Source organism: Lithobates pipiens, unplaced genomic scaffold, assembly GCF_037356315.1.
Source record: "Lithobates pipiens isolate NorthernLeopardFrog02 unplaced genomic scaffold, aLitPip1_a1.2 Scaffold_27, whole genome shotgun sequence".
NCBI lineage: Eukaryota > Metazoa > Chordata > Amphibia > Anura > Ranidae > Lithobates > Lithobates pipiens.
In genome coordinates, this window is record NW_027507788.1 from 42,406,763 (window position 1) to 42,421,382 (window position 14,620).

General features: G+C 39.9%; 1 protein-coding gene across 1 annotated transcript in view; it reads right to left on the reverse strand.

The window, feature by feature from the left end:
- Positions 1 to 340: 340 nt before the first annotated feature.
- The window catches only part of VPS11 (VPS11 core subunit of CORVET and HOPS complexes), a 90,108-nt gene continuing 75,828 nt past the window's right edge, over positions 341 to 14,620 (reverse strand). The window contains exons 15-16 of the mRNA XM_077456886.1: positions 13,305 to 13,527; positions 341 to 2,402 (exon numbers count right to left, since the gene is read on the reverse strand). Coding sequence (XP_077313012.1) covers positions 2,238 to 2,402; positions 13,305 to 13,527 — 388 coding nt within the window. The 3' untranslated portion in view covers positions 341 to 2,237. The remainder of the gene's footprint in view (positions 2,403 to 13,304; positions 13,528 to 14,620) is intronic.

Here is a 14,620-nt window from a genome sequence, read left to right on the forward strand (position 1 = left end):
TAGATTTGCACTCTAGTTTTAGTAAATCAACCCCACACAAGTAGTCTTATGTCAAATCGCCCCAAATAAATGAGAAAGTTGTATAAAACAGACAAGTTTTCAATTTTACAAACTTTTATATATATTACATCCTTATCTAACCCAATGTCTGCAATTAGTAGATGCTACTGCCCAGCTTCCTGAGACTGCCAGATCCCCATCTTAAGCTTGGCACATACAGTGCCTTGCGAAAGTATTCGGCCCCCTTGAACTTTTCAACCTTTTGCCACATTTCAGGCTTCAAACATAAAGATATAAAATTTTATTTTTTTGTGAAGAATCACCAACAAGTGGGACACAATTGTGAAGTGGAACGAAATTTATTGGATATTTTAAACTTTTTTAACAAATAAAAAACTGAAAAGTGGTGCGTGCAAAATTATTCGGCCCCTTTACTTTCACTGCAGAAAACTCACTCCAGAAGTTCAGCGAGGATCTCTGAATGATCCAATGTTGTCCTAAATGACTGATGGTGATAAATAGAATCCACCTGTGTGTAATCAAGTCTCTGTATAAATGCAACTGCTCTGTGATAGTCTCAGGGTTCTGTTGAAAGCGCAGAGAGCATCATGAAGACCAAGGAACACACCAGGCAGGTCCGTAATACTGTTGTGGAAAAGTTTAAAGCCGGATTTGGATACAAAAAGATTTCCCAAGCTTTAAACATCCCAAGGAGCACTGTACAAGCGATCATTTTGAAATGGGAGTATCAGACCACTGCAAATCTACCAAGACCTGGCCGTCCCTCTAAACTTTCAGCTCAGACAAGGAGAAGACTGATCAGAGATGCAGCCAAGAGGCCCATGATCACTCTGGATGAACTGCAGAGAACTACAGCTGAGGTGGGAGAGTCTGTCCATAGGACAACAATCAGTCGTACACTGCACAAATCTGGCCTTTATGGAAGAGTGGCAAGAAGAAAGATATTTCTCAAAGATATCCATAAAAAGTCTCGTCTAAAGTTTGCCACAAGCCACCTGGGAGACACACCAAACATGTGGAAGAAGGTGCTCTGGTCAGATGAAACCAAAATCAAACTTTTTGCCCACAATGCAAAATGATATGTTTGGCGTAAAAGCAACACAGCTCATCACCCTCAACACACCATCCCCACTGTCAAACATGGTGGTGGCAGCATCATGGTTTGGGCCTGCTTTTCTTCAGCAGGGACAGGGAAGATGGTTAAAATTGAGGGGAAGATGGATGCAGCCAAATACAGGACCATTCTGGATGAAAACCTGTTGGAGTCTGCAAAAGACCTGAAACTGGGATGGAGATTTATCTTCCAACAAGACAATGATCCCAAACATACAGAAAAATCTACAAAAAAATGGTTCACAAATAAACGTATCCAGGTGTTAGAATGGCCAAGTCAAAGTCCAGACCTGAATCCAATCGAGAATCTGTGGAAAGAGCTGAAAACTGCTGTTCACAAACGCTCTCCATCCAACCTCACTGAGCTCCAGCTGTTTTGCAAGGAAGAATGGGCAAGAATTTCAGTCTCTCGATGTGCAAAACTGATAGAGACATATCCCAAGCGACTTGCAGCTGTAATCGCAGCAAAAGGTGGCTCTACAAAGTATTAACGCAAGGGGGCCGAATAATTTTGCACGCCCCACTTTTCATTTTTTTATTAGTTAAAAAAGGTTCAAAAATCCAATAGATTTCGTTCCACTTCACAATTGTGTCCCACTTGTTGGTGATTCTTCACAAAAAATAACAATTTTTATATCTTTATGTTTAAAGCCTGAAATGTGGCAAAAGGTTGAAAAGTTCAAGGGGGCCGAATACTTTTGCAAGGCACTGTACACTTCATTGTATCAGCTCTGAAACAATGATCACACAAATTTCTACGGAATAAGGATTCCCATAGGTTGGTTACATGTTTTTTTTACATATATTTAAATGTAACTCCTTTCTTTAGAATACACACACACAAGCCATATTCCACTCCCAGTCTGGATACAGTATTGAGAATAGTTGAAGCACTTTTTATCATGTAGACAGCTTTACTAATATCTTAAGTCACTGAAAATGAAATAGGTTTCCTCTACAAAGTTATTATATTGTGTATCTTTTTACTATCTTATTGTATTTCCACGAATCCATTTATTTCAACGGTTCTTGCACTTTAAGAATGTACAGGTTTCTATTCCAGTTCCAAACAATGCTGCAAAAGATTTTTTCCTGTGGCTAGATTAAACATTTCTTCTGGTGTTCATAAGCAGGTCCCGTTGTAACCCCACATCCTTAGTTATTCTGGATTTTTCTGTAGGGGCATCTGTAATTAGCGTAAGCTTGTTGAACACACCACGACCAAAATAGTCTGCAACCACACTGAATCCGTCATTGGAGTACTTCAGCTAGAAAAATAAAAAGAAAGATAATAAACTAAACCACCATTCTCCTCAATATTCTAAAATATGCCATGTCTAATAATTAAAGACTAGATGAAACAAATCTAAAACGAGGCTTTTAAAGGAAATGTAGTAGCAAAGTCAAAAACCAAAATAGCTTAGAGGCTTGAAAGCTCGATCCATGTATGGCCATTCCCAGTCATAAGAAGTTGAACTGTTGATCGACTTTTCAGGAATGGGCTTGGTGGTATATTTTTGCTCGATCAGCACATGTAGCCAATTGGCTGCAGCACTAATCAATGTATTCTGACAGTGGGGGAGTGGGGGAGGGGGGGGGGGGTAGGAGTCCTGCTGTCAGAACATAATGAAACAGTCAGGAGGCTTTCCCGATCCAGTTCGAATGTGTAGATGGGAAAATCGGTTACATTTTTCCCCTTTCAGCAGACTGGCTGAATTAAAAAAAAACTGAGCCATGTATGGCCAGCTCAAAGCGTTTTTACCCCAACACTTCATATTCCTGATATTTGCCTCCTGTACCATGTACTTTTATGAGAAAGTATCCTGTTATCTTTGCATTGCTTACTTTATGTGAAATGCCTGGTGATCCCACCAGCCCCTCTGCTTTCCGATTAGAAACTAAGCAAGAACACTGTGGTCAGTTCTCTAGCTATGCTGGTAAATCAGTGTACTCTCCTCCAATGATCAGACTTGTCCTGACACCACCCCCACCCCCCCCCCCCCACCACCACTGCAGTGATTCACTGGGAAGCTCAGTGTACTGCTACTGCTCCTCCTCCTCCTCCTCTTCCAGCTCTTACGCAGCTGAGTACAGAGGGAATGTGACCACTTATTTAAAAAAAAAAAAAGGTAAAATGAAAAAAAAAAAAAAGGTAATTATGTTTTTTCATATCTATACAAGAATGTTTTGCCTTTCATTTCTATTGCAAATTAAATGGCTGTTTTACAAGGTGTGATTGTTTACAAATCACTTTAAGTCCACAAATCAGCCAAGAAAGAAGTAGGGGCTGTAAGGCAGCAGAATAATTTCAGTGCTTGCAATACTACAAAAAGCTTAAAGCATAACTGCAGATTTCATTTGGTCCATCCTGGCCTAAACAAAAAAAAATATTTCTCTTAGTAATACATGTGGACACAGTACAGCCCTTTATAAAAGCGGATGCACCATACAGTATATCAGAGATACAGGCAAATATACACAGTCTGCAAGTCAATGGCATTACATCAGGGTTCTCAAACTGGCTTCCCTCCAGCTGTTTGCGAAACTATAAGTCACATGAGGCATTGCAAGGCTGACAGTTACAAGCATGACTCCTACAGCCAGAGGCATGATGGGACTTATAGGTTTGCAACAGCTGGAGGGCCGCCAGTTTGAGACCCCTGAATTACACACAGAATCTGTTGATCGTGGATGCACTGTTTTACAGGTCCCTAATGATAAAAAATAAAATCTATTTTTTTTACCTGCAAAAAGTGTGCATTTATTTTTTTGTAAAGGTGAACTTATCCCTTCAAGCAGTATTAAACTGAAAATTTAATATATTGCAGCTTACCAATCCTTAGGCTGTTTTTCCTGTTTTTACCTGGTGATATGGCCAGTAACACACCTCTTGCATTAGAGTGTGTCCACTCTGGATGAAGGAGCACAGGAGGGACCTTTGGACAGCAGTATTAGCAGCGCTAGCAGATTTAGATACAATAACAAATTGAAGCCAAACTCCAGCTCACACTGCAGTCACAGCAACAGATTTTTTTTTCTTTCGGGATAAAGGTTGAACATGAATATATAAAAGCCAATAATTATAAGCACCCCTGTCAATGGTAAATGGTTTGTATGTTGGAAAATCTCTTCATCAGTGCCACCAGCTATAGCCAGCAGTGCTGATGAATGTTTTATGATTGCAGGGAAATCTCTTGACTGTCCAAATACAAAAGCTCAGGGGGGGGGGGGGGGGGGGGATTCCCCATCCATATCAGGGAATCACATGAACCTGCTGGAACAAAGGAAAATGGACTTGTATATGGCAAGCCTTACTGGCCAGGTGAAGATAAAGGAAAGACAGACTAAGAAAAAATACTAATACAGCCAACACATCTAAAAATTGGTAAGCTGCAATATAATAACAATTTGCTTTTGGGTTTAATACTTACTGCTTTGAAACTGAACTTTATTTGATTTTAAGGCTCGGTTCACATATATGCAAATCAGATGCATTTTTCCAATTTGATTTGCATAAAAATGTGAACCGGACCAACTTACAATGGAGCCATTTCACACATGTGTGAGACAGCCGTAGTCAGTTTTTGAAACGGATCACACCTTAAAGTGTAAGTCCACCCTAACACTAAAATCCCACAGACATCCACATTCTAACACTAACCTATCTAGCCCTGTAAAGTAGAAATCAGTATGCATAACTTTTCTGAAGCCGATTCAATCCGGTCTCCAGCTCCTTTTAAAAACAGATTGCAAACTACAGCCGGACATGTGTGAGCCCAACTTGAAATAGTTTGTTCACAATATCTACCTTAGCCATTCAGAGGAAGCCTTGCATTCATTCAGAAAATACAAGGCTTTCTGTGAATGGTAGAGTAGCACTCAGCCTAACGTGATTTAGTTCCGTGAATGTGATGGGAAATCCATGTACTGCTGATGCTACATACAGTTTATACAATGCTGACAGCAACCACATGTATTAAGTAAAGGAAAAAGTTTATTTGGCACCGCTTTGCCCAAACAAACTATAGTGAAATGAAACCTGGATTTAGGCTTCAGCACAAACTCCAGGCATGCATGCAAACTAGCAGGTGAAATAAATATGTAACATACAATTTTACAAGGCAATAGATTTCCCTTTAGTCAATTTTATGGTTTACATGACTCTGCCATGCTGCAACCAGAAAGTGCACAGGTGTTATTGCTGATCCAATTTACGTGAACTGGTGAAACAAAAAGGAAAAAAAAAAGTCTGCCCCTGCCAGGCTGAGTAGTGCTTCAGATGTGTGCAAATCACAAAAATATATAGTGTAAAAAAAAAAAAAAGAAAAAAAAAAAGAAGAATTAAAAAGGCCATTTTAACGTACACAAAGGCATACAATGTGATATGAACACATGCAAGCAATTCCCAACTTCTGGATTCACATCAGAGCGATTTTTAGCCAATTTCAAGGATTTTTATTTGAGTATTTGCGAGTATGTAAATGAGCATAATAGAAGCATAATTCAACGGTTTAAAGGCATATTCAGGCATTTTGGTTTTAGCCAATGGAAAGTTGTGTGTTTGGGGGAGTGGTGACCATTTCTTACAGGCAAAAAACACGTTTATAGTCATTACCATTGAAGTCTATGGGGCCAAAAAGCCCACCTACGCCTCCAAAGTAGTTGATGTACAGTGCCTTGTGAAAGTATTCGGCCCCCTTGAACTTTTCAACCTTTTGCCACATTTCAGGCTTCAAACATAAAGATATAAAAATTTTATTTTTTGTGAAGAATCACCAAGTGGGACACAATTGTGAAGTGGAACGAAATCTATTGGATTTTTGAAACACTTTTAACTAATAAAAAAATGAAAAGTGGGGCGTGCAAAATTATTCGCCCCCCTTGCGTTAATACTTTGTAGAGCCACCTTTTGCTGCGATTACAGCTGCAAGTCACTTGGGGTATGTCTCTATCAGTTTTGCACATCGAGAGACTGAAATTCTTGCCCATTCTTCCTTGCAAAACAGCTCGAGCTCAGTGAGGTTGGATGGAGAGCGTTTGTGAACAGCAGTTTTCAGCTCTTTCCACAGATTCTCGATTGGATTCAGGTCTGGACTTTGACTTGGCCATTCTAACACCTGGATACGTTTGTGAACCATTCCTAATAGGAGACAAAACTGGAGAATACGATTGGTTCCTGAAAATAAAAGAGAGGAGCCAAGGGAGATTATAGATGAAATATTTAGGCCTATATTAGACCGAGGAGAAATGGCATTCCCTAGAATCGAGAGGGTGCACAGGGTCGGGAAGAAAAAGCCAGAAGAAACAGGGAGACCTCGAGATATCATTATTAGATTTGAACATTACGAGGATAAAGCTGAAATCTGGAAAAAATTAAGGGGGAAAGCCCCCCTAAAATACGCAGAAACTGAGATACAAATATTCCCTGACCTTGCGCCTGAAACTTTGGCTAGAAAACGCCTTCTAAAACCCTTGCTGGAACTACTGAGAGTACAGAACATTAGATACAGCTGGGGATTTCTGGCATGTTTGCTTGCATTCAAAGATGGTAGAATGGCTAAACTAAGTTTCCCTGAGGAGCTAGGGGCCTTTTGCGATAAATTAGAAATCCAAACCCCTGCTATTCCGGGATGGTCGGAGGGGTACGAGGAAATAATATGAGAGAACTGTTTGTTGGGTTTTTGGAGGGGAGGGGGGGTGGGGGGAGCTGGGAGGAGATTAGATGAATATAAGGTTAGATAAGAGATGGGCCCAGTAATTCCCTCACTTTCTATAGATACATCTAGAGAGGGAGGACAAGGAGGCCAAATCTAGAACCCCACCTCAAGAACGTTGAAGACTTGGAGATGGCCAGAGAAATGTGGTCTATTTACAAGTCAAGGGCCGATTGGTGCCCAAAGGGAGGGAGGAGGGTTGATGGGGAGGGAGGTTGGGAGGGCGGGGGAGGGGAGGGAGATAGAGGTGGGGGGTGGGGGGTCGGGGGAAGGGAGGGAGATAAGGGTGGGGGGTGCGGGGATGGGGGGGAGGAGGTATGGGGGATAAGAGGTAGGGGACATGTCAGTAGTGGAATCCTCTGGGAAAAAGAAAGTAAATGGGTTAAAAAGATAAGATATGGATAACAAAAAAAAGGAGTTAAATTTTCTGTCCTATAATGTCAAGGGGCTCAGTACTGCAAAAAAGAGGCATAAAATTCTGGCAGAACTGATACAATATCAGGCTGATGTGATTTTCCTGCAAGAGACGCATATTCCACACACGTCAAGGATTAGGCTCTATTCTAAAGACTACCCAAGTTGGTATTATGGGGATACGATTATTAATAGAGCAAGAGGAGTTGCAATAGGATTTGGGAAAAATACCCGTTTTACTGTAGAGGGAAGAGAAACAGACCCAGAGGGAAGATATCTATTTCTAAAAGGTAAACTGAAAAGAATTCTGACTAAATTAAAGGAATTTAAAAGTGGATATGTGGTCCTGATGGGAGATCTAAACTTCTGTCTGAACCCCGAACTGGATAGTACGTCCCGTGCACGGGGAAGGAGCAACGTCCAATTGAAAAATATTACTCAAGACCTGAATAAGAATCAACTAGTGGATGTCTGGAGAGCACAACATCCCAATAAATTGGACTATACGTTCTTTTCTCCTGTGCACGGGACGTACTCCAGGATTGACTACATTTTGGTGGAACATAGAGTTCTTGAGACAGTATTGGAAACAAGCATAGAAATAATAACACAATCAGATCACGCTCCAATAAAAATGAAGATACAGATCCCTGGATATAGTAAATCAGCCACTAGGTGGCGGTTAAACGAGGAATTAATTCGAGATAAAGAGGGGGGTGAAGTTGTAGGTAGAGAACTAGAAAAGTATTTCTCAATAAATGAAACCGAGGACATCTCTGGGCAAGTCCTGTGGGATGCCCATAAGGCATATATCCGTGGGATCTTGATAGCTAGAGGCTCACAAAAAAAAAAAAGAACGGGCCGAAAGGACTAACAAACTTAGTGAGGAAATCCGTAAGATAGAACAACATAAATTGGGGATCACGGATAAGAAGATATACCAAAATTTATTAAGTAAAAGGGAAGAACTACATGGGCTAAGAGAACAAGAAATAAAAAAATACCTTAATCAATTAAGGAAAATAAGATACCAAGAAGGAAATAAACCCACTAAATATCTGGCCAATAGATTTCAAAAGAAAAAAGCTATCAACTACATTGAGAAAATACAAACAGAACACGGGGATTTGGTGTATACGTCAAAGGAGGTTGCAGAAACATTCAAAACATACTACGAGAAACTATATGCAATAAAAAATAAGAAGCAGAAAAAAGGGGGGGACATAAAAGATATAGATAGATATCTCAACAATGCAAGACTTCCTCAGATAGGGGAAATAGATCAAGAAAATCTAGAAAGACCTATAACAGAAGTAGAAATAAATAAGGCATTGGCAGACTCAGCTTTGGGGAAGAGCCCAGGACCTGATGGACTAACAATCTACTATCATAAAAGGTTTAAGGAAATCCTGGTACCGAAACTTTGCAGGTATATGAACGTAATTGGGGAAAAATATGTAAGTAGATGTAAGTAGAGAGGCACTGTTTGCCTCTATCACTGTCATATTAAAGGAAGGGAAAGATGAAACTAAGTGTGCCAGTTTCAGACCAATTTCACTTTTAAATGTAGATACTAAACTATTTGCAAAGGTACTGGCGAACAGAATGAAGACAGTCATGAATTTCCTGGTACATTCGGACCAGGTGGGGTTTGTGCCTGGCCGAGAGGGAAAAGATAATGGGATTAGAACCCTATTATTGCTATCTCAAAGGGAGGAGACGGAACCCCCAGTTTTACTACTATCAACAGATGCCCAAAAAGCCTTCGATAGGGTTGATTGGGAATTTATGTTCCAGACAATAGAAAAAATGGGTATCGGTCCAAGGATGGTCAAGTGGATCAAAACACTGTATCAACATCCCTCTGCGACTGTAAATATCAATGGGTTGCCCTCCCCTCCCTTTGAGATGGAGAACGGGACCAGACAGGGCTGTCCACTCTCGCCCCTCCTCTTCGTGCTTTCATTGGAACCTTTACTTTCGACGATTAGAAATAATCCAGAAATAAAAGGAATTAGGGCGGGGCAGGAGGAACATAAACTCGCTGCATACGTGGATGATGTACTATTTTATATCAGCAACCCCAAAAGTTCATTACTAAAAGTTATTGAGGCCCTTGACGACTATGGGAAAATATCGAATTTTAAAATTAATCAAATAAAATCGGAAATCCTTAATATAAACGTTAGCAAACAGGAAGAACAATTAATTCAGGGAAAATGTAAATTTAAGTGGGTAAAAGAACTAAAATACTTGGGAATAAAATTAGCACGCACGCTAGATAAGATGTTCCACTTGAATTATATCCCATTACTTAATGAAATCAAAGCGGAATTTAGGAAGGCAGCTAACGGATCTATATCTTGGCTTGGCCGAATAAATGTATTTAAAATGTTCATCCTTCCCAAAATATTATATAAATTTCAGATGTTGCCGATTAAGATACCCTCCAATTATTTTTTAAAATTAAATTCATTAATGAGCAAATACATATGGAATAATAAAAAATCCAGGATGTCCCACAGGATATTAAAACAGGAGAAAAGGATTAGGGGACTGGCTGTCCCTGATTTGTATTATTATTACCAAGCCGCCTTATTGTCTAGAATAGTAGAATGGGTAAGGGGAAAAGGGAATGAAAAAAGGTGGGTAAATCTCGAAGGTATATATAGTAAGGCACAACTTAGGGAGATAATATGGAATCCCCCGAAATATAGGGCACTGGATATAAACACAAATGAGTTGACACGGATTGCACTTAAGATTTGGGACGGGGTATATAAAAGATTAAATGGACACTACAACTCACCGATGATAGCTTTAAAACATAATGAATACTTTCCCCCAGGGAAAAGGGAGATAGGTGGGAATTGGATTAAAAAAGAAGGGTCACAATTAAATGATATAATTAAAAACGGGAAACTTATTTCATTTGAAGAATTAGTACACACTGGTTTTATGGTGAAAGATAGATGGCGATATCTCCAACTGGTACATTTTATACAAAGATTACCTCAACCAGGTAGAGTTGAAAATGAATTCACGGGGTTAGAGCAACTCTGCAAGACAGATAAAGTTAAGGGCACAATATCAAGGCTATATGAGCTGTTGATACGGGCCAGCCAGAGGGAGATACCGCCATATATAAAAAAATGGGAACAGGAATTAGGGTCACAAAAAGATAAAGAGACGATAAACAAAATATTGAATATAACACATAGTTCGGCAGTAGACAATGGGACAGCCGAGATGAATTATAAACTCATCTCGCGGTGGTACAACACTCCAGATAAAATAGCTAAATAACAAGGAACAACGGCTGAGTGTTGGCGTGGATGTAAAGCCATAGGAACAATGACACACCTATGGTGGGGATGTGCAAAAATTAAGATATATTGGGATGAGATCCTCCAAAGGATAAAAGAAATAACTCAAACAACTATAAAACCGGATCCCTGGATAGTGCTTTTCCATGGGACTGAGGGGGGAGTTAAACAATACCAAGACACAATTATTCCACATCTCTTAAACGCCGCAAAAAAACTGATTCCTAGGAAGTGGTATGAGGCTGAATGCCCAACGATATGGGAATGGGTAGACGCAGTAGAGGGAATATTTAACTGCGAAAGTTTATGCATGAATGACGAAGATGAAAGAGCAGCATTTGAAAGAAAATGGAAAGGATGGAAAGAGTTTAAACAGGAATGGAGTTATGTAGCACAGCTGAGACCAAAAAGATAGGTATTAGAGGAAGACATCTAGAAGAGGAACACTACTGACATGGTGGGGTTCGGGGGGGGGGGAGTTTTCGGGATAGAGGGTAAATAATTAGAATAGGAAGGGAGTAGAAAAAAAAAAAAAAGGTATACTTTTTTATGATAAAGAAATAAAGTGATACATGAAATTTATTATTACTCAAAAAAAAAAAAAAAAAAAAAAAAAAGTGGTGGGAGTAAATAAACCATAGCTACAATGATGTGAAATTAAATAAGAGACAGCGATGAACGTAAAGTTGATTCTAGTCTCGCTTCATGATTCGCTGATGTGGCTTTAAAAAAAGAAAAAAAAAAAAAAAAAAAATTTGTGAACCATTCCTTTGTAGATTTTTCTGTATGTTTGGGATCATTGTCTTGTTGGAAGATAAATCTCCGTCCCAGTTTCAGGTCTTTTGCAGACTCCAACAGGTTTTCATCCAGAATGGTCCTGTATTTGGCTGCATCCATCTTCCCCTCAATTTTAACCATCTTCCCTGTCCCTGCTGAAGAAAAGCAGGCCCAAACCATGATGCTGCCACCACCATGTTTGACAGTGGGAATGGTGTGTTGAGGGTGATGAGCTGTGTTGCTTTTACGCCAAACATAGCGTTTCGCATTGTGGGCAAAAAGTTTGATTTTGGTTTCATCTGACCAGAGCACCTTCTTCCACATGTTTGGTGTGTCTCCCAGGTGGCTTGTGGCAAACTTTAGACGAGACTTTTTATGGATATCTTTGAGAAATGGCTTTCTTCTTGCCACTCTTCCATAAAGGCCAGATTTGTGCAGTGTACTACTGATTGATGTCCTATGGACAGACACTCCCACCTCAGCTGTAGTTCTCTGCAGTTCATCCAGAGTGATCATGGGCCTCTTGGCTGCATCTCTGATCAGTCTTTTCCTTGTCTGAGCTGAAAGTTTAGAGGGACGGCCAGGTCTTGGTAGATTTGCAGTGGTCTGATACTCCTTCCATTTCAAAATGATCGCTTGCACAGTGCTCCTTGGGATGTTTAAAGCTTGGGAAATCTTTTTGTATCCAAATCCGGCTTTAAACTTTTCCACAACAGTATTACGGACCTGCCTGGTGTGTTCCTTGGTCTTCATGATGCTCTCTGCGCTTTCAACAGAACCCTGAGACTATCACAGAGCAGGTGCATTTATACAGAGACTTGATTACACACAGGTGGATTCTATTTATCACTATCAGTCATTTAGGACAACATTGGATCATTCAGAGATCCTCGCTAAACTTCTGGATTGAGTTTGCTGCACTGAAAGTAAAGGGGCCGAATAATTTTGCACGCACCACTTTTCAGTTTTTTATTTGCTAAAAAAGTTTAAATTATCTAATAGATTTCGTTCCACTTCACAATTGTGTCCCACTTGTTGGTGATTCTTCACAAAAAAATTAAAATTTTATATCTTTATGTTTGAAGCCTGAAATGTGGCAAAAGTTTGAAAAGTTCAAGGGGGGCGAATACTTTCGCAAGGCACTGTAGCTTATGGAGTGTACGTCAGCAGAATGGCACGGACAGGCAAATGGATGTACAGGTACGTCCCTTTAAATTTGCTGCCATGCCATCACGTGTGCGCTGTCCGGGACCTCCATGAGTCGGGTCACGGGTCCCGCTGGCTGCGGGGATACCCGCAATCACCTCATGGGGAGAAAGAACAGGGAGACGCTAATGTAAACAAGCATCTCCCCCGTTCTGTCTAGTGACAGTGTCACCGATCTCTGCTCCCTGTGATTGAGAGCAGAGATCAGTGACATGTCACATGTAGCCACACCCCCCCACAGTTAGAAACACACCCCAGGACACACTTAACACTTACCCTGCCCCCTAGTGGTTAACCCCATCACTGCCAGTGTCATTTACGCAGGAATCCGTACATTTATATAGCACTGATTGCTGTATAAATGACAATGGTCCCAAAAACGTCTGAAGTGAATGCCATAAAACTATCCCCTATTTTGTAAACGCTATAACTTTTATACAAACCAAACGCTTATTGCGATTTTTTTTACCAAAACTATGTAGAAGAATACGTATCAGTCTAAACCGAGGAAAGACTTTATATACCGTATATATATATATATATATATATATATATATATATATATATATTTTTTTTTTTTTGGGGGGGGGGATATTATAGCAAAATGTAAAAAATATTGCGTTTTTTTCGCACTTTTTTGTTTATAGTATATATAGTATAGTAATAGAATATATAATTTGAATAGAACAGAGCAAATTTATTTTACTTTTGAAAAAAAACAAAAAAAACAAACCTGGTGCTGAAAGTGGTCATATAGATCTTTCTTCTCTTCCTGGGTCCTGATCATATCAAGGACTTGGCGATTCTCAGGCAGGCAGGTTGGGCATTCGGATTCACTCTCTGCATAGCTCTCAAAGCAGTGTTGGTGAAAGGAGTGACCGCACAAGAAGTGCACAGACGGAAGTTCTAAAGCACTACTGCAGATACTACATTTAGTCTTCTGGAAAATCTTGGGGCTTCATAAAAAGAGACAATGAAAATTTCACAGTTCTAAACAATAACAAATGGTAAAGCTAAACTAATGTACAAAACAAAATTTTACTATATCCCTGATAAGCCACACAATATAAACATTCACTCAGCGTTCACAAAAAAACAAAAAAAACAAAACTGTTATTACTTTGTAAAAGTAGCAGTGGCATCGTTATGCTGCACATAAAATGTGCAAAGACTAGAGCTATGGGAGGGACCCAGCAGGTCCACTTACCACAGGCTGCACAGAACTACAGGAAGGAGTAGATACAAGACCAGTCACAAGGAGCAGCCGAGACCAGTCTACAGGAAGCTCCTGCACAGAAGCAACATTTCATGCTGAATTACATAGAGCTGGAAGCAATACACAAAGTATAGATATGCTGTTTGTATTTAGACAATATTTGCTTATCTTGATGTTCAGCTGTAAAGGCTGGCTTTGTTTTCCTTGTACCTTTTTCCTTCCACTTCAGGCTTCCTCTGAATGACTGAGAAGCACTCAACCCAACATGATTTTGATGTCTTTGATGCTCCTGGAACAGCATCCAGTGCAGCATATGGCATGTAGATGATGCTACTACAGAATAATACGGCACTGACCGCAGCAGAATAATAGTTAGAAAAAATGGCAATGTTTTAAAAACTGGTGAAGTCTGATTGTTTTGTCAGTAACAAGTCTTATCCAGGTTGTTTTTTTTTTTTTAAATAGGATTTTTATAACAGCTTACCTGTAAAATCCTTTTCTTGGAGTACATCACAGGACACAGAGGCTCATAGCAATTACTAAGTGGTTATATCTCACCTTCAGGTGCTGGACACTGGTGTAATCAATTAGACTGGAAGTTTCCTCCATATATAACCCCTCCCCCCTACAGGGAGTAACTCCGTTTTTGTAGCAAGTGTCCCACAAGAGGGGCGGAAGCGCTGTGTCCCGTGATGTACTCAAAGAAAAGGATTTTACATGCAAGCGTCTTAAAAAAAAACAATTTTCTTTATCGTACATCAGGGGACACAGAGGCTCATAGTAATTAAGAATAAATAAGTATGGCACTATACAAAAGAAAGCTGCCAACACTG